This window comes from Electrophorus electricus, chromosome 15, assembly GCF_013358815.1.
Source record: "Electrophorus electricus isolate fEleEle1 chromosome 15, fEleEle1.pri, whole genome shotgun sequence".
NCBI lineage: Eukaryota > Metazoa > Chordata > Actinopteri > Gymnotiformes > Gymnotidae > Electrophorus > Electrophorus electricus.
In genome coordinates this window covers 7,971,199-7,992,868 of record NC_049549.1, presented here as the reverse complement: position 1 = coordinate 7,992,868, position 21,670 = coordinate 7,971,199, and the positions used below count along the sequence as shown (strand labels likewise).

General features: G+C 39.1%; 1 protein-coding gene across 4 annotated transcripts in view; it reads left to right on the top strand.

Moving 5' to 3' along the window:
* lsamp (limbic system associated membrane protein) overlaps window positions 1-21,670 on the top strand; it is a 721,293-nt gene that overhangs the window by 535,278 nt on the left and 164,345 nt on the right. For 2 of the 4 annotated variants that reach the window (XM_027016164.2, XM_027016163.2), the window contains exon 1: window positions 4,198-4,564. In XM_027016164.2, the coding sequence (XP_026871965.1) occupies window positions 4,410-4,564 (155 nt within the window). In that variant the 5' untranslated portion in view covers window positions 4,198-4,409. Of the gene's footprint in view, window positions 1-4,197; window positions 4,565-21,670 lie in introns of those variants that run through there. The other 2 variants (XM_027016165.2, XM_035534192.1) reach the window with 2 other exon arrangements.

Here is a 21,670-nt window from a genome sequence, read left to right as displayed (position 1 = left end):
AAAATCATTATTCTTTCTAGGAGGTACCAGAGTTCTCATTGCCTAAATTGCTTATTTTTCCTCACTCCCAACACCATTGCTACCATGAAAACATTGGTAACAATAATGTAATTTATACCTATATGTCAAATGTTAAAATGTCTAGCCCATGGAAATAAAAAATACTTTTTGAACCTGATGATCAAAGGTGAACAACAGAGTTATCAGCCAATATTGTCTTACTTTCTTTTATAATTTTAGTGGATATATTCTGCATGTACTATATCTTGATTTATTGAATGAAAGAGTAAAATTGTTAGACCTAGAAAATCCATGTAACTACTTCTAGTCAGTATGTCTTTGATGTTTTTGTCATAGCTGTCAGAAATTAGTAAAGGAGGAGCAGTCTCAAAATGATACCAGAGGATTTTGAAGTTTTGAGCATAGTTTCAAATGTTGTATTTGCAGGATAATATATTATTTTTCAATTCTATCTTAATAATGGATTGTTTATAGATGTCATTGAACACTCCCCTCTCACTGGTCATGCCGTATTTAAACCCATGTTGGTGTGTGCATCACTGTCGGTCATTGCCTCTGTTCATATTGCCTTTGTTTGTCCATGTTCACATTGTCAATGCCTGTGTTCGTGTTCGCTGTTTACGTTATGTGCGAGTGCTACTGTTGTATGTGTCTTTCCATAAAAGTCTGTCTCTGTCAAGGGGGTCTGTGCGTCCTGATCTGCACCCTGCAGCACTCGAGCAGTTACAATAGGTCCTTTTTCTTAGTAGGGATAATGAAGTCAGTGGCATCACTTCTGATATGTTTTGTAAATCTATAGTTTTAAAAAGTTTTTTTAAGCTACAAAACTCTTACCTTACCTAAATTTCCTTGCTTTTCCAGAGGAAACGGATAGTGAAAAATATTTTCTAATTTAAATTATATTTTCAAAGAGTTATGCTATAGTCAAAACATAAAATCTTTCATGTACACTCCAAGGTTAGGTGTAATATGGAAAAATAAGAAATTAATACTGGTGTTTTTCATAAAGCTGAGACATGTGACAGTGTTTGTCACTGTGTCTGCGAAACATCAAGTAGATCAAGTAAAAAAAATTCTCAACAAACTTCACAAAATGACTTGTAAAGGAAGGTCCCAATACAGTACCTCTGAGCTGTAATACTTGGAAATTGATATTTGGTATTAAAGAAGAAATATATATTTTTGCATAGTTCTCTGTGTTCTTTGAAAGTCAAAAATTGTACGTTTTGAAAATTAATTAAAATATATATAGCCTATTTTAGCCTTTCTATGGTGCACATTCCTATATGCAGAAATGTACTTTTCTTGTGATTCATTTAGTTTACTGACCAATGCTCATATTAGCTTCCTTAATGGGTTTTGGGATAGTGTAGTGCTGGAGACTTTTGAAATACTTTACCTACAGAAGCAAAATGAAAAAAATGACCACAGAGTGTAAGGCTAATTCAAGTGTGGCAGGGCCTTTGCTTGATGTGATGTCACATTGAGAAACAAATTCAAACAGCCTGCAGAATCATATGTTCACTGTAGAAATAGTAATAAACTGCTACAGTAAATAATGGTCATTTTTATGTTACACAGTTTTAGTGCCTGGTAGATCCAATGGCAGGTAAAGGCAGTAAAGGTGCTGGAAAGTACAAGCCATGTATGCTATCATGGACAGCAGGTCTTGGGTCTGTGGAGAGAATGTACCAGCACCAGAGGGGGTTCTAGACTCCAAACTCACACCGTAGAAGTGCCATCACCCACCTCTCTGCCAACAGCTTAAAACCAGCTCTAAGCCTCTAAGATAAACCTTAGCATTTTCTCCCATCCCTTTACCTGTAAATATCATGCATACTTTGCCATGTTGTTTAGAGACACTATCAATACATCTTATTTAGGGTTTTTTTTTTATTTGTTTATTTATTTAATCTGTTCTGCTTCCTATCCATTAATGAAGTATTCTGGCTAAGGCCAAGGATCAGGCACTTCTCTATCTGAAGTTCATTTCAATCACCCATTTCTTGCCTACAACATCATTATAACACTGGCAGTGATTTATTATTATTTTTTACATCATGGCAACTTTGTGTAAATGGCAATAGATTAAGGTAAAATTGCAGTCTGTCTCATGGGCAAAATGCCTCTCTCCTCTGTCCACCAGCATATGGCGAGATTACTTTATAATTCTCCAGTGGAAATGTGTGTTTTTATATAAAATGTGAATGAAAGAAATAAACAGATAGGGAAGGAAGCATCCTTTTAGCACAAGTGTGTGTAATTTTGTGTGTGTGTGTGTGTGTGTGTGTGTGTGTGTGTGTGTGTGTGTGTGTGTGTGTGTGTGTGTGTGTGTGTGTGTGTGTGTGTGTGTGTGTTGGGCGGGGGGGGAGGGCTTTCCCTTGCCAGGGATATGGACTAAGCACATGGCTTGATTTACACTGCCACACAAGTCTGGAGCATAAGTCATGGATGCAACTGAACCAACACAAACCTAAATTATGAACTGCACAAAGAGACTAATCAAAACCACACAAAGGACCCTCCACATTTGAAACTTAAAGACTAATGACTGCTGCTACCACTGCAAGAAAACTGGCACAAATAATTAACAAGCCATTGTGCCCAAAAAAAAATTTCTGCAGAAATAGTGTTCTAAAACAGTTCCTGGTTTGTGCTGGTTTTTCACCATGGTGCATGCATGACTTGCTCTTGGCCTACAGTTATTGAGCTCATGGATTTCCAGCAGTGTTGATTGCAGATGTGTGTGAGAAATTATCTACTTATTTACAGATAGTAAGTAACAAAACCACTAGAGTTACTACTAGTGTAATAGCTTTTCTTTAATTGCTATTTAGTTTATCAGTTTAGAAGATGGTGCTGGTGTGGCCCCTTTCATAAAACTTAATTAATTAGGGTATAGATTTAATTTGCTTTATGGGAAATAATGAACAGTGGTGTGACATTAGGAGAATGGAGATGAGTACTCTAAACTGCCCTCATAGCTTTTAAACATTACATGATGTTGACTTGGAAGGAAGTGTTAAAGTCAAATTCAACACCACAGCTCAGTGTGTGCGTGTGCGTGCGTGTGTGTGTGCGTGCGTGTGTGCGTGCGTGTGTGCGTGCGTGTGTGCGTGCGTGTGTGCGTGCGTGTGTGCGTGTGTGTGTGTGTGCACGTGCATGTATGCAAAACGAACAAAAAATATTTTTTTGCAACTGAGGGCAAAAATTAGGTTAGGTTTACCATTAGGTCTGAAAGTACAAATATGTATTACATATGTGTAATATTTTAAACCTGATTAAGTATATAAACAAAATCGGTGTGTGTGTGTGTTTGTGTTTGTGTTTGTGATGACAGTAACTATACTACAGTCCAACATGGACTCATAGTCCAACATGGACTCAATGATGTAGACAGCTGTTCTTTTCAAAGGGAATGGAAGTTAAAATAACATGAAGAAACAGGTTATAAAGATTTAGCATTTCTGGACACAGATTAAAAAATTAATAATTTACTGTTTGAAGATAACCTGTAATTCATTAGTAGCTGTGTATTAAAGAATTCCACATCGAATGATTGAATAATAAAGCCTGCGGTAAAATTAATTAGGGTTAGGATTAAAATCATTTTAAATATTGAGGACAATTATAGCTGCGCTCTCCAGCTTTCCAAACTGAAAACATACGACATAAACATAAACAATAACAAATGGAAGCAGCTGTTTAATACATTATGTATTCCAAAATTTATATTATCTGAGAGTTTACATTTATTATTTGAACACTCAGCTCGAAAATAAGGATAGATTCAGTGCAGCCTATCGGTTCTTTCTAAAAAGTTTTAAATTTAAGATATTAAATTGCTATTAGCATGTAAATAGTATTTAAAACTATTTAACAGTTTCGTGTAATTACGCTATTTACACGCTGGGTTTTGTTTGTTTGTTTGTTTGTTTTGTTTTGTTATTTTTTTGTATGCTAGTTTTAAACAAAGCTGTTTGCATAAATGTGGGTCTCCGTTAACCGGTGAAACCGAGTGTTGATGGGTCCTTAGATGGTACTGTTGTCGTGACAACCATTAAGGAGCGTCAGCTCGTGAAAGGGGCAGCAGTGTGATGTATAGAGTGGGAGGCGACAGAACAGAGCGCGCCAGAGACATAGAGCGCGCGCTCAATTCCACTCAGTGAAAGAGCTCGGTGCCTCTCATCGCTGTTCTGTGCGACGGGAGGCGCGCGGAGTGGAATACGTTGCGTCTCTGAGTCAGTCTATTCTCGACTGTATAAGTGAAAATCGCTTATATTAAGGAGCGTTCCCGGAGTTGAAACGGGGCTTGAACTAATTTTCTCTTTTTAGAGCGCAGATACTTTTTTCTCCTTCTTGGATCTAATACTCGTTTTTGTGCTGAGATGTCGATCGAGAGGAGATCTGGTTTGCGGCTTTTGCAGGCGTCATTTTTCCGACTACTGTGTCTTATTCCCACAGGGTTCCCTGTCCGAAGTGTGGATATGCAACGCGCTACTGACAACATCACCATCCGACAGGGCGATACAGCAGTGATCAGGTAGGATTGTATCCAACTTTGCCGAACTCTGAACAGCGTCATCGCACATCAGCGCTGCGAAACATTGCGCGCGGACCCCCTCACATTTTCTGTCCATTTGTTCCGAATCTAAAGGAATCAGAAGCGTATCCATGAATTATTGTTGTGCGTGTTGTAGAAAAACGTTGTTGTTGGTTTGTGATTTTCAGGTTGTCTAACAAAGTCTTGAAATGGGGGATTTCTGAACGTATATGAAGCTTTCACGTGTTCCCTAATTCAAATTTACAAGGACTCTTCATCAACTGTTCCACGGTTGCAATGGGGTATATAAGTAGTAAACAGAGCTAAAATGTTTCTATAACATATGTTATTTAAAACAGGAGCCGCACACGCCCTGTAGACTCGGGGGGGGGGGGGGGCTCTTTGTGGCTTACGAATTTAGAAAACAGTCGTTGTTCAGAGGGATGTGTTCTAAGTGAGCACGCAGCGACGCAGTTAGATAAGGACTTGGATATTTCTAAAAGCGGTGTGTTCGGACATATGCAGCAAAATCCGTATTCATTTGAATTGCTTTTGGGGAATAGTTCGGCTCTGTTTTTGTCTGAGAATTAGTTCGGGTGCTTAACCTAACGCCTAGAAATGATAAGATGTCATCTTGGGGGGTGGGGGGTGAAACGGACGTCTGGGATCACGTGATAATGCTTGTCCCTTTCTGGGTGCATGGGCAGCTCGCGTATGTTCATCTCCTTGACTTGCCGTGACCTGTTTATAACCTATTTACTACCTCGCTTCTCCTTATGGCGCCCAATTAGTGAGTGTTCATGATTATTGTATTCTTTCATGCGCACACGCATCTTTAATGTTGTCATAATAACAGCATAATCGGACGCTAAAAATATTATTAAAATATTGGTTTAAGTAATTATATTACCTTTATTTATTTAGGTTTATTAAACGTAGGACACGTTTGTGTCTTATGACGTTAGAACTGCTCAAAGTTCCCAAAGGTGCATCTTGACCCTACACCTGAAAACAAGCTAGCATGCTAGAATGAAATACAAATGTATTCTATGTATAATTTTAACTGCAAAGAGCCATACCAAAAGTTCAGAGATGAAAGCACCCTAGGACTTGAGAGTCATACATCAATAACTTACATTCTGAAAAGTGCTCCAGTCCGTGATGACAGTGGTGCCCACCTCTGGTCATGAAGGGCAAGAGCTCAGCATAGTTGGGTGATTTCCCTGCCCAAACAGAAGCCTGCTAAACCTGGACATTAAGGGGAGCATTTTGTACCTGATATGTGTTTTTGAGCAGAGATAACACCAAACTGTGCTGGACTCAGAAGCTCCACGATCAGACTTAATACTGATCTAAAATTTTAAGATTGATCACAATTTTTAAGGCTTTATGAGATTTACCTTAAAGACTTATGAAATGGCAGATTCACAAAAGTGTGTGGGTGTGTGTGTGTGTGTGTGTGTGTGTGTGTGTGTGTGTGTGTGTGTGTGAGAGAGAGAGAGAGAGAGAGAGAGAGGGAGAGGAAAAAAACAAAGAGGGAGGTGAGTAACTACTGTTCGTAAGATTCCTCAGGCTAGCTCTACCTCACACTTCCTCATGCAACTCCCTCATTCTGCCACACACACACACACACACACACACACACACACACACACACACACACACACACACAGTCAGTCAGTCTAAAACTGCTGTGTGTGTGCTTCAGTATGCGACTTTCCTTTGCAAAGCTATAATGTTGATTGCTTCTAAGTTCCAGCATGGCATCATGGGACTGCCTACACACAGTGGCCCCACGAGTCACCCTGCTTAAGCAAGGGTTTCTTCTTGTCTGCCCATAACCCATCAGACTGATGTTAATGTAGCCAGTGGACTGAGACACAGCAGGTTTCTTGTATTAGCATTTTAATCTCTGCTTGTTTATAAATGTGTTTGACTGAATGGAGTCTAATCAGACGAGTGGCCGTACCTCATGGAGCCCTTGTGTGTTATATTGTTTTGTTCAGGTTCCATTTACTGGTGGTTATGTGATCATTCCAAATCAACTGTGAATATAAAATGAACCTTCTTAAAGGAATAATCCAACATTAAACTTCAAAACCTCAAATAAATATTTTGTTCAGAATTCAGTGTTTTTAGAGGCATTTAAAAAGCTCTCCCTGGAATGATACCTTACTGAAATATATGGAAAAATAAGCATTTGACATTTATAAAGTCCTAAAACAATTTTAAACTACTCTGAATGCTGAATAATAGGTGTTTTTATGTTGTTTGACTGTAGCTCAGCTTTTCCAAACTCCAGTATTGTACACCTAATTTATCAGGTGGGGGGGGCTTGAACTGACAACCTTCTGATTACTAGTCAAATACCTTATCCACTGAGATACCACAGCCTGTATGGGCACTGGGGGCAAACAATTCAGGACACCTGTTTAAAATAAGAAAACTGCATTGTGTCTTGTTGAAATTCCTAACCACTAGAAGTTTTATCAGGTTTTGTGTAGGATACTGTGCTGTACAAATTTCACCTAGCAGTGTGGGGGGGCTTGAACTTGCAACATTCTGATTACAAGGCAAGTACCCTAACCACTGAGCTACCACAACCCCAGATTATTTGTGATATAATATCAATCATTTTTGTGGGTAAAACAAAATACGATAATCACAAAAGGTAGCGTAAGCTGTACTGAAACCATTTCAGTTTATATATATGTGTGTGTGTGTGTGTGTGTGTGTGTGTGTGTGTGTGTGTGTTTACAATCAACTGAAATGGTTTCAGTACAGCTTCCGCTACCTTTTGTGATTATCGTATACATTTTCATTCTTTTAGAGTTGTCGCCACAATGCTTATCTGTTAAAAAACCAAACAAACAAAAAACTCCTTTCACATTGGAACTCAGAGCACAACAGAAAAAATAACTTGGAACACTCCTGATTTGCACTTGTCAAACCTCTGAGTCAGTTTGAGCAAAATGCTAATGAAGCTAATGAAGGTGTGCAGGGGAGGAGCCATGTCTGGATCAACAGATCTCCCACACCAAGCCCAGAGATGTACAATATTCACTGGCATTTCCTGCATATGCCAAATAGTCATTCTCTAGATCTCCAGAGGATTCTTTAAATATATGAATCAGTTTTACCATCTTCCTGCATGAAATGGAAGATTAGATGTTAATGAAAATATGCTGTGTTTTTGAGATCAGCCTCCAGTACAACTGAAAGGGGTCAGCAGAGAGGCAGGTTGGTCAAGGGCTGTGGGGTATAGGTGTGCACCTGGCTCTGCTCCAGCTACAGAAGGTTACAGTAAGGATTAGCTACAGTAAGGAAGAGCTACAGTAAGGAAGAGCCATAGTAGGGATCATCTCTCATACTCGTGCATGCCCATAAATGCTCTTAGACATGCACATGCAATCACCCACAGATGCGTGTGCACATGTACAGACTGGATTTGTTTAGACAGGTTTTAAATGTACACATGCTCACTTCATCTCTCTTCCCTTTACTCATAAGCACGTACCCTCATGAACCCCTAGTGCACACCCACAGGCAGGCACAGAGTTCGTCCAACAAAAGGCGAAGACACACCATGTCCCCCGCTTGTCTACATAATGCATGACAGGGTGAAGGCTAGCAAAAGAACAAAGTATCTGAATTGCCAGCATTTGGCAAAAAAGCATTTTCCTTCCTCCTCTGGAGGCGTGAAGCTTTCCATCAAGGCCGGCTCTTTCAGTGTAACTCTGAGCCACACCAGCATGAATGCTGACTCAACCATCCCACCTACCCCTCCCCTGCAAACAAGATTAGCAAGCACTTAGCGCTTCTCTATACGTGCAATGCACAGCGCCTGTCTTCATTAGGCCTTAATTTAGAGACTGTCTAAACGATGAGTGTAGCGTCTGTGCCCCCGACTCTCCCCTAGCTCCCATGAGTGAGCTAGCAACTGCTCCTGGATCCTGGTTATCTTGAGCAATTGCAGTTGGAAGCCAGGTTTCTCCTTGACCATGTTTTTTTGTGTGTGTGTCCCAGAGACAACAGGACCCACGACACACTTTGTTTATCTTCATTTATACTGTGCTTTTGGCATCCATTTCATCTGTTGGACATTGACTGATGGCAGATATCTTGGGCCTTGCTATCTAATTTGGGACCTGAGGACGCTGGTCTCTGGTTCCCTGTTCATTAGATCTGAGCCACATAGTCTATTTTCTAGTTTTTTTTGTTTTTTTTTTTCATACCCCATACTGCCTTGCTTTTAATTGCTTTCTACCATGTGTTGGTGCCTGCAGGCACCTGGCTGTGTTGGGGAAAGTGAGAGAGAAAGTGCTAGAAGTGACACTGGTTTATTAAAACACTGATGACATGTCAACTCTGATTGTTCCTTCAGGTCACTTAGCACCTTTTCTTGCTGCATTAGCTATTTAAGAACAAATTATATGGCAGAGGAGACTGAACAACAAAAACAGATGGAGAAAGAGTAAATATAAATATAAGTGTCTGTATGTGGAGAGTGAGTGTGTGTGTTTGAGAGTGCATGTGTGATTTCCCTCTAAGCCAAATGTCAACACCACTTCAAATCCTGCTAAATTTAAGCATTAGCACAGTCAGGCATCTGATCGAGTGTTGCTGCTTTTACCTCTGGGTTTGAGCCTTTTGGCTGGTATCGAGGGTAAACAGTCTGGAAAATTCAGCAGGCAGTCCATTTTCAGGGTTAAGGCAATGTCAGGCCAGGATTTCTTATCAGTACTCGTCAAAGCTGCACAGCCCAGTGAAAAATGTTCCAGGCTCTGCGGCTCGCACACTCCACCCTTAGGAGAGGGTGGAGCTAAAGCCTCAGTTCTTGCCATCCTTGAGTATGTTGAGGCTCTATCAAGTGCTGCCACGTTAATGCTGGGCATGCCGTTGTTGGCCCTGCTCTGCACTGTGTCACTTCTGAGGCTAAAAGGCCTTACTTACATTTTCAGCCACTTTGCGTTTTAGTACACACTCCTTGTGAATGACAACAGCCAGGCACCATTTCAGCCAGCATTAAATAGCTTCTTTTGCTTCATGTGGTTATATTCAGTAAACCAGAGTTTTAGAATGTGAAGTATGGTGAGTAGGTAACTGTCCCAGAGTGCGCATTATTGGGGAAAAATTAGCTAAAGGCTCTCAGAGATTAGGAATAAACATTTATTTCAGGGCGGCAGTAACTATCCCACAGTATTGATAACATCAAGATAAATAAACAGTAAAATATAAAAGTTGTATATTATACATATCATATATACGCACACATACATCAAGTGCTTGCACAGCTAATGAAGGACCTTTGTGCTCACTTCAGAGCTGCCGTAATTGTTTGTGTCATAGGACAATGTGCTGGAAACATTCCTCAGAGATTTTGGTCCATATTAACATGATAGCATCATGCAGTTGTTGCAGATTTGTCGGCTACATATCCCTGATGTAAATCTCCCATTCCACCACATCCCAAAGGTACTCTTTTTGGATTGAGATCTGGTTACTGTGGAGGCCATTTGAGTACAGTGAACTAATTGTCATGTTCAGTCTAACAGTTAGAGATGATGTAATCTTTGTGACATGGCACATTATCCTGCTGGAAGTAGCCATTAGAAGATGTGTATACTGTGGTCATGGACATGGTCAGTAACAATACTCAGGCAGGCTGTGGCATTTAAACCATGCTCAGCTGATATTAAGGGACCCAAAGGAATGTTTTCTTGGCACACCATGGATCCTCTGATACGTGTGGATGGATACTTGGACAGTACTCATTAGATCATCCCTTTATGGCAGCTGTTTACCCTATGGCAGGAAACTTTCAGCAGGGTGAAATACAAGGGTTGTATAGTCTAGGAACATACAACAGTTTTGATTTGTTTCCCTGTCCTTCACAATTCTTAATCCTATAGATCTTAATCCTATAATGCATCTCTGGGCTAAGATAGAACAGTCTGTTCAGAGCATGTCAGTACCTTTATCTAATTTGAGGCAATTGTGAGAAGCTCTCCTGTCTGCATGTGCCATTATTCTTGCATAACAATTTCAGTACCTAGTGGATTCTATGCAGTGACAATTTGCTGCAGTTCTGAGGGCCAAGGGAGGTCCAACATGTGACAATATGGGTAACTCTAATAAAGTGGCCATTCAATGTATTTTGGCACACTATGCAACAGAGTAATTATCAAAGTAGCAGAACTCTGGAAAATTAAGCATTTTTTTCCTTTAAGACAAAGAAGACCACTCAAATGTTGTGTCCTTTGGAGATTTCCAAGCATTTCACATGTCATGCTCTGGACACTTGCATGAAAGATTCTGTGCAATAAATAACAGTCTGGTAAAGCTACATTTCCCTAGTTGTCTTGTTTTGAAACATGGAAGCTAAAGGACTTGTTGGAGTTGTTCGTAGAGTAGTATACGAGGTGGTGGAGTCATAATGGTGACTCTACACTCACACTTGATTGGTGTGAAACTAACTGAGCATTTGGCAGAATTCTAGGCATTATCAGGTGCTGACACAAGTGTTGTTATTGCCAAACTGAGAGCCATGGCTGAATTCTTTGCGTCTCAACCCAGCGTAGTAAGAAGATGTACCATATCAATTCAGATGGATACTTTGGAAGGATATTTCAGTTTTGTATTGAAAATGAAAGACATTATAACTCTGTATGGAGTCTGCCACAGAACTGTTGTTCATTATGTGTAGGAGAATGGAATGACGTAAGGTATCTGTGTTTTGTTTTTTTTGTTTTTTTATTTAGCAAAATTGCATTATGCAAGAATAACAAATTAATGCATTTGTCTCTTTGAAAACAATAAGACAATGCGTTGGATCTGCAAAACAGTGTGACTCCTACCCTCACCCAAGTTTTATTTGTTTCATATGCTTCATAAAATTCGACTCAGCAACTCTTCTGTTCTTTCAAATGCTTAACTTAGAGTACAGTGTTTCTATACTGTGATACAAAAAAGCAACAAAAAACTGAATTATATGTTGTATGTACAGCAAATAAAATGTGAATTTGATAAGGCCAAGAAGTCTGCCACATATTCTTCTACATGCTCAGTTAACATGTCACATTGATCAAATGTGAATTTAGAGACACCATTCTCCCTAACCATTCTCCTTCATCAAACTGATAGTCTGAATCTCCAACCAGCTCTTCAGCCACCATGTTTCCAGAAAGTCACCTGTTCTGCTTAGTGTGTTGTAGCCCTGCCCTGACTGACAGGTAGAAGGCTGTGAAAGTGAAAAGGCAATTGGAGCAATGCATTTTCAAAACCATTTTTTCTCAGGTGAGAATGTTATTGCAAGCAGAGGGTTGCTCTTTCGCCTTTAACATTTGAATTTTTCCATCTTTCTAACAAGGTTGTGAGTTTGTCATTTACATTTCAAACACAATTTTACTGAGTGTAAATGAAAATTAGGTGAGTAATATTAATGGTTATTTTGACACCATTATTGCATAATTACATGAATTATATTAATTTGGTTGAGAAATATGTATTAATTAAAATAATGCTAATCATATAGCACTCAAATCTCTGTGTAGATGAAATAGTAGTGCACCAAATGGCCAATGGAAATGGAAGATGGACCCAAACATTTGTAAATCTGCTTTGTGACAACATTCATTTTGTTAAAACACTATATAAACAAATTTGACTTTATTTAATTATTGAATTTGAATTTTCATTTTAAGCCCAAGCTTGCAATTTGTGTTATGTGTATGTTGCTCCTTTATTGTTTCTGTACCTTTCAGGCTGAGCAGACTGAGTAAAAAAAAAAAATAATAAAAAAAAATACTTTTTTAGAGCATTGCAACGATCTACTGCTATGCTCTTCATAAATATATACTTTTTTTGCAAATATGAATAAGAACATAGAGTAGGGGTTTTGTATTATATACTGTTGCTTTTTTTTTTTTTTTTGTAGATTGAAATAACATGACATATTTAATTATTGCCTGACTGCAGTTTTACTTTTCCCATCTAATTGATCAGTTCGGACAAAAGTGAGCTGATTAATCAATTATAAGAATAACCGTTTGGGGCAGCCCTGGTTTATTTGTGGTTTATTGGACAGATGAAATTTGTACAGCACAGTATGCCATACAAAAACAGATCAAAGTTCTAGTGGTTTGATGGCTTCTTTATATAATGAGGAATTTCAACAAAACACAGCTGTCTTATTTTAAGCAGGGGTCCTGAATTCTTTGACCCCAGTGGCCGTCTGGGCTGTGGTATCCCAGTGAATAAGGTACTTGACTAGCAATCTGAAGGTTGTCAGTTCAAGCCCCACCACCACAAAGTTGCCACTTTTGGGCCCCTGAGCAAGACCCTTAACCCTCAGTTGCTCAAAAAATGTACTCAGTCATAATTGTAAGTTGCTTTGAATGAAAAGTGTTAGTTAAATGCCATAAATATTAATATCCATCACAACTGGTTTCCACCTGCTGTCTGACTCACCGTTTTACAGCATCAGCCATTGAGGACAGGGAAGACAAGCGTCTGCTAACAGCCCCTTTGTATGGCTGCTCATGCAACATCTTTCGGCAGCTGAATGTGACTGGAGAGGAATACCGACTGCCCGGTGCTGTGAAAATGAGGTAGTGGACATCGAGGAATGGGCAGCATCGTGGAACTGGGCGCAGAGGGTTGGTTGTGTTCTCTTGGACTACTTTGGAGGGCTATGGAATTGCAGGTATTCCAACTTGAATCCTGGTGAAAGAGCTCAACCGTCTTAGCCAGTTGCTAGCACTACAGAGCCCTCATTTCTTAAAACCCTGGAAAACAGATAGGAGATCATCAATACTAGAGCTGACACATACATTGCAAGTTCTGCTAGATAACTGTAGAAACATCCTGTGTTTATGCAGTGATTCTAGAACCCACATGCTAACAAATTTGTGAAGTGGCTGCCCTACCTCAGGTTATTTGACTGATATTTTCAGTGTTCCCAGGCTGTCTGACAGGGACTGGAATTGCTTGATGATCCAACCTATGCTTAACCAGGCCAGTCCTGATTGTGCCTTTTTAGATAATGGCTACATTAGAGGTAGGTTATGTACAGGATACTATTGGATAAGTTTAAAGGTAGGCATAGAGGTGGGCTAATATACAGGAAGTGACTGGTTATGATTACACCAAAGGGATGAGTTATATGTTCATATGTTTTACAGAATTGCCCTTGTAACTCCTTGCACTCTTGTTGTCATTAATAAAACTTTGATTAAAGTATTTTAAAGTATTTTAAAACTGCATAGTTTGTTGCATTATTGGTATAAGTGTAATAGGAATTTCATGGATAAGCTCAATTAGGATCTAAAATGTCAGTAGTAATGAATGACCTGTAATCACTATAAGATATTGCACATACGCACTTGTTTACAATTAGGCTGTACTATATTTGTAACGATGAAAGGTAAGGAGGCGGAGAAAAGTGAGATTTATTAGGGGCAAATCCAGAGTCATGGTCGTTAGGGTAGTCCAGGGTCAGTTTACCGATGCAGAGAGTACGAGGATACATGACAAGAACAAAGGCTAGGGTCACGAACAACTAATAACCACAAACAGTGGCTAGAACAAAATACACTGAGGCTTGCATAAAAAAAAGGCTAGAATTAACATACAGGCTAAGAAAAATAAATACGAATTTACGTACATGGAATATATACCGCAGTTAGACTTGGATAAACACTGAACAGCAGAGACACAGGTGAAAGTAATAACAGGCGTGGAAAAACAGACGAGGGGTGGAGAAAACGAAACCAAAGAATGATACAACTAGGAAGTAAAGGAAAACAGAGACGCGACAGGGAAACCATGGAAACAGGGATGCCAGGAGGGTGGCCATTCGTGACAATATTACTCTATTTTACATCACAAATTTGTCATTTTTATGCCTAACAGTGCCAGTCTCACAGTATAGTCTAGCAGTATGGTACTGCATGGGGCAGTGTGGGAAGAGCCTTATCCAAAAGCATAGTGGCAGCAGCAAAAAGCTTGGTGCTATCAGTCCTCTGAGATTTCTGTCACACACACACACATACACACACACACACACACACACACACACACCTGCCTCATTTCTCACATTAGCTTTTTAGCTATTGGTTAAAATGTTAATCCTCCCCCTTGGCTTTCTTGTGTATTGTCATTTGTTCATTTCTTACAGCATAATATCCCCAAACATGTGAAATACTTAAAGGATAGGTTTTCTATTTCTCAGCCTAGACCTGATTAACATAGCTCGCCATCACTCGTAATCATGCACAGCACAACCTCACTGATGGCTTTGACTACTGAGAAACCTACCAGGCACCTGCAGCTTCTCTGTGGGCTTAAAAAGATTCCAACAGGGAACTATTTAAGCCTTAAAAACTCTAAATAAATCTCTCTTTTAAAAATGGGAAACTGTATAGTTACATGCATATTTATGTATTGCTTATTCAGAACATGATTTGAAATTAATTTGAATTTGTATGTATTTATATCTCACTTGATTGTTAGAAAAAGTGCCAGAGTTCATCTCAGCTATTTCTCAACTTCCAAATGAATGAAATCAGTAAACCCGCATAAAAAGCATGGTTTGTGGTTAGGGTTTTGTGCATGTTTTGTGTGTGTTCTCAGGACCCACATGCTTGACTATTTTGAACAGGACTATTATTAGTGTTGTTGTTGCTGTTGTTGATGTATTTACCTGTATTTATTCAATTCCGACCTGCCAGCCATTGCAGTGCAGTTGATGCGCACCTGTCCTGAGTAAGTTAATCTCCCCCTTTCATCATGTGCTTCTGCACACAGCTTGAGAAATGAGTGTGAACAGCAGAGTGGCTGTGGTGGGCCCTCACTTATTTCTGCGCTCCTTTGGGGGTTAATCTGAGCCTTTGTAAGCATTCAGGCATGAGCTCTGACTGTGCAGATACAAATAAACCCTGTCGAAACTGTATGGTTCACAACGAAACCAAAGGAAAATATTTACTCAAAACACATGGCACATTACCCACCCTGTGACACACTGCAGAGTCCGAATGGAGTGAATACATGTGCGGGATGACAGACAAGCACATTGGTGCTGCAGCCATAAAGTGTTATGTTTGGCATTTTAATCGCAGCTGCCATAGAGCCGATGGTTAGGCATGAGCTCAGCAGTAATGGGACACGTGAGGCATTACCCACACTGCTCCTTTAACCATCTATGCACCACACCAACATCTGACAGGGCCAAGATTAAATGGAACCAATTTAGCTTCTTGTATGAATTAAATTTGCTGCCCCCTCGTTGCAGCCTGACTGCTTGTGGAATTAAACGATATAATAATCCTGTTTGGCTGGTGCCCATGAGCAAAGATGGAAGTTTTTTTGTTTTGGTTTGGTTTTTTTTACGCACCACATCCAGTTGATGCTGAGGGTTCTAAAGGGTTTTTCAAACGTGTCCAAAGAACATTTTTCAAAAAATTATTTAATACTCAATACTATTTATTATTGAAAAACACCTTAAAAATATCTTTTATAGTTTGTGAAATTCCTAAAAGCAGTACAAGCACTAACTTGCGTATGATCCCGATACATTGTTAATTGTTTCTGTGTAGTGTGGTCCTCTCTGATAGTGTCTCTGATCTCTGAGGACCCTATTTGCAGCCAAGGTTGCATCTGTGGGCAGATTGCTGTCCCATCACTCGGACCACGTCAGGGGGTGGCTTGACACATGTTTAAGACATGCCTGAGCCAAGTGTGCATGTCACCATTATTCTCCCTACATGCAACTATATCACTACTGCAAACAAAATATAACATCTTATTATATTTTACACAGCATACATTTTGCTTTCTCCTTATAAGATTATGTTCTTATAAGATACATAACTTCATGAAATGAAATGTCTGGAGATTCTGGAAGAGGATTCCTGGATTTGCATGTTACTATATAAAGCAGCACTAACAGAAATGCATTTATATGGAGTAAGTGAATATGTGTAAATCTTTTCTAGACATTATCAGGATATGAGGCTCAAGAAATGTCAAATGTAAATAGTGTCTTAGGGAAGCAGTTTGAAACCAAATTGCCCTCCCGAGTGCTGACAAAAAAGATAATTGCAGTGGACTCAGACTTTTAGACCCTGCTGTCATAAGTAGTTATACTGTTATGTAAGGTGGATCTGGCATCATTTTTGTTTATAAAGCAGTCCCTGACCTTGGTGTTGTTAACACCTCACTCTACCTGCTCTACCTGGTGAGTTACAGGAACATCTGTATCTTATTTTGTGTATTTAAACCATAGGCTTGGGGTGACTCCCTTATTAGTTAACACTAAAAACTCTTAAAAACATTGTAAAATGAAACTAAAATTGCATCATACAGTCAAAACATTAATATCATCAATGTTACTTTGCTTTGAAAAGTGCTGGGAAAAAAAATTGCAGACCAGGTGTTTCATTCCACTCAACTTCAATTTCACGCTCCCTTTAAGAAATCAGGTCCTCTGGCACACACATTCATGAAAAGAAATCAGTGAAGGATCTAAAAGGAAGAGGTTCACGATGGATGAATTTGCTAAGCCTATTGGTGTTGAACAATACAAGAACTAACAGCAATATGATTTAAAATAAACTCACCATCCACTTTATTAGGTACACCTTGCTATTACTGGGTTTGATTCCCTTTTATCATCAGAACTGCCTTAATTCATGGCATAGATTCAACAAGGTGCTTATTCCTTAGAGATTTTGGTCCATATTGACATGCATATTGACAAATTATAATGCAGGTGCTGCAGATTTATTGACTGCACATGATGCAAATCTCCCATTCCACCACATCCCAAAGGTGCGCTATTGGATTGAGATCTGGTGACTGTGGAGGCCATTTGAGTGCAGTAAATTCATTGTCATGCTCAAGAAACCAGTTTGAGATTATATGAACTTTGTGATATGGCATGTTATCCTGCTGGAAGTAGCCATTAGTAGTTGGCACACTGGTCATAGAGGAAGGGACATGGTCAGCAATAATACTTAGGTAGGTTGTAGAATTTAAACCATGCTCAGTTGGTATTAATGGTTCAGCTGCCTGAACCATTGATATAAGTAAGGAAGGATGGATCATGCTTTCATATTGTTCATGCTAAATTCTGTCCCTGCCATCTGAATATTTCAGCAGAAATCAAGACTCATCAGACCAGGCAATGTTTTTCCAATCATCTGTTGTCCAATTTTGGTGAGCAATAGGAATTGTAGCCTCAGTTGACTGTTTTTAGCTGAGAGGAGTGGCACCCAGTGTGGTCTTCTGCTGCTGTAACCCATCTGCTTCAAGGTTTGATATGTTGTGCATTCAGAGATGCTCTTCTGCATACCTTGGTTGTAACGAGTTGTTATTTGAGTTACTCTTGCCTTTCTATCAACTCAAACCAGTCTAGTCATGTTCATGGTCAAGGTCAAGTTTATTTATATAGTTCTTTTTACACATACGGTGTCACAAAGCAGCCAAATGATGGGTCCATATGCCTAATGAGCAAGCTGATAGGCAAGGAACGCTCTGCACCTTTATATACAGAAGGCTAACTGAAGCTTGAAAAAATAAGAAAGTCTTAAGACTAGATTTAAAAATTGGGAGTGTGTCTGAGTCTTGGATCAAAGCTGGAAGGTTGTTCCATAACAGAGGAGCTTTACAGGAGAAGGCTCTACCCTGGGCTGTAGTCTTACTAATTTTAGGGACTATTAGAGCACCTGTATTTTGAGAGTGCAGTAGGTGAGGTAGGTTATAGTATGCAATGAGTTCACTCAGATACTGTGGGGCCAGACCATTTAGCTCTTTATATGTCAACAGAAGAATTATAAAATCGATTTGAAAGTTAACTGGGAGCCAGTACAGAGCTGAAGGAACAGGACTAATGTGGTCGAATTTTCTAGCCCTTGACTCTGACTGCTGCATTCTGTATGAGTTTATTGAGTGACTTTTTAGAGCATCCAATTACAAGACCATTAAAGTAGCCCAATCTTGATTCGATGAAATCATGAACCAATTTCTCTGCATCTGATAAGTGTCTCAGTTTAACAGTATTATGTAAATGGAAAAAGGCAGTCTTAGTTACAATACATACATGTACATTAAATGAAAGGTCAGAGTCAATAGTAGCACCTAAGCTTTTTACAACAGATGTTACAACAGATGATGGGTGTTACTGAAACACAATAAGGCTTTAGAATATTAGATAAATTGCTTTTTTATTTATTTTATGCAGTCTTTAATTTTGTTAATTTAATATGAGAATCACCAGGATTAGAAGATATATATAATTGATTATCGTCAATGGCAATGGAAGATAATACCATGCTTAGGTATAATTGTGTCTAATGATAGCATATATAATGAGAATAATATGGGATCCAGTAAAAACCTTTGTGGAACACCATATTTACTTTTGCTCAGAGTACAAGGACAAATTGATAACCATAAGATTTGAATCAAGAGAGTGGTTGACCTCTAATGCTAGTGAGTGTTTCCAGCCTAACCAGTAAGATGTTGTGGTTGATGGTGTCAAAGACAGCACTAATATCTAAAAGTATAAGAAAGGAGATGCGTCCTTTGTCAGAGGATATTAAGAGATCATTAACAACCTTAGTGTAGTTTTGGTGCTGTAAAGGGGTCTGAATCCAGTTCATGGACATGGTTTGTCTGCAAAAAGGTACATAATTGCAACAATACTGCTTTTTCTAGTACTTTGTAAATAAAGGACAGGATTAAGATTTTTTTAAAGAAGTGGTTTAATGACTGCAAGTTTTAATGATTTGGGATTATAAACTAGGTCCAGAGAAGAGTTAATTAAAGTGAATCACTAAGGATTTACCTTCACGTTGGAAACATTTCCTTCCTTGTTCAGTTAACATCTAACTAGCTAGTCAGCTAGCTAAAACGTTATGCAACAAATGTACTGTGAAGTTGCATCAATTTTTTAATGTAGTGATGACTGGCAGTGGACTCATGATGATCGCCACCTCATTTGAATGTCACTTAACAACCGTAAGATGACATCAAGTGACCTACAAAAAGAATGGCATGCAGCAGCTGGGGTAAATTGCACAGCAAGGACGGTTCAAAACAGACTTCTGGAGGCAAGTTGTGCAAAGCTAGAAAAAGGTTGTCCTACACCTGGTCATGTAATGGTTGGATGGAGACCTGGAGAGGCCTACAAGCCAGAATGTCTCACATCCACTGTGAAATTTGGTGCAGGATCGGTAATGATCTGGGGGTGTTTCAGCAAGGCTGGAATCAGGCAGATTTGTCTTTGTGAAGGACACATGAATCAAGCCACTTACAAAACTGCTGGAAGAAAACTTGATTCCTTCTGCTCTGACAATGTTCCCCAACTCTGATGGTTGGTTTTTTCAACAGGACAATGCTCCATGTCACATAGCCAGGTCAGTCAAAGTGGATGAGGGACCACCAGATCAAATCCTTATCATGGCCAGCCCAATCTCCAGACCTGAACCCCATTGAAAACCTCTGGAATGTGATTAAGTGGAAGATGGATGGTCCCAAGCCATCAAACAAAGCTGAGCTCCTGGAATTTCTGTGACAGGAGTGGCATAAAGTTACCCAACAGCAATGTGAAAGACTGGTGGAAAGCATGCCAAGACACATGAAAGCTGTGATTAAAAATCAGGGTTATTCCACCAAATATTGATTTCTTGACTCATAGTAAGTTGAAATATTAGTACTGTGTTGTTTATAAATGAATATGAGCTTGTGGTCTGTAAGTGTTTTGTTATTTTGATCATTAGTCATTTTCATTAAATAACATGCTCTAAAATACAATAATTTTATCTGGTATTTGGAAGAAATGTTGCCAGCCGTTTATATAATAAAATAAAACTGCTTAGCCTGGTGAAACACATATCCATGAATTGTAAAACTAGAGAAATTAATAATTTTGTAGTAGTTTCTTATTTTTTTCTGGAGCTTTATATATACACTAGTATATATACCATTTAGTATATATTATTACTTTATACTACATACTATATACTAGTATATATGATCAAATAAACTACTTTTCATATTCATATATTTCACTGCTTTTGTGAACCAAACACTGGTAAACGTATTTCAAACACCAAAACAGTTGGTTCACATGAGTAAAGGTATGTTCACATGAAATATAACACATTTCTGAAATTGGACCTCATATTTTCAGCATTATGGCTACATTATTTCTTTATTTCTCTATGTCAAATGGTACCTCATTATGAAGAGAGCTGAAACTGAACATTTTGATATGAAACACATGGGTATCGTGCTATAAGTAAGGACCTTTAAAGTGAATTTAAGTAAATATGCATAAACAGAGAAAATGCCCTTAGACTTCAGAGGGTTAAGCAAATGTAGCAAAAACACATAATTTTAAGAATTATTGAAAGGGGCACCACCCCAAAATATAGCGAAAATATGTTAGCTAACAATGGTGACGTACCGAAGTCTTATTAACATTATATCAGTCTCATTTTTAAATTAGTGCATATTTTGTGCAGTGACTGAGTACCATTGATTTAAATATATTTGCCATGACAACCAACTTGTTGAATAAAGCGGAAGTGTCACGGTATGTATGTATGTGTGTGTGTGTGTGTGTGTGTGTGTGTGTGTGTGTGTGTGTGTGTGTGTGTGTGTGTGTGTGTATGTGTTCGTCTGTGTGGCCACGCCCCCATGTGTCACACCTGTTTGTAATTGCTTATCATTTACGTGTGTATATAAACGCCTATGCTAGCTTCATTGTATTGTATACTGCATAGTATTTTGTTTCTGTATGAATAAACATGTTTGTTTAATGTAACTCGTCCCTGCATCCTGCCTAGACCGACCGCCTGGGAAAGGTAAAAAGAGGAAGGGAAAGAAGGGAAGTAAATGTCCTCCAGGGAAGCCCCCCGTGTTCTTGGGCACCCTCTTGACTCCCACAATAGGGGAGAGTGGTCCAGGTGAGTGTGGTCCAGGAAGCGGGGGAGTCAAATTAGGTCTGGTTGCCAGGACTGGCATAATGATTTCCAGTCCTCAGAATCAGACTCCGTGGACTTCTTCGGTCCCACGGAGAGACCTTCGCTCATCCTGGCCTCG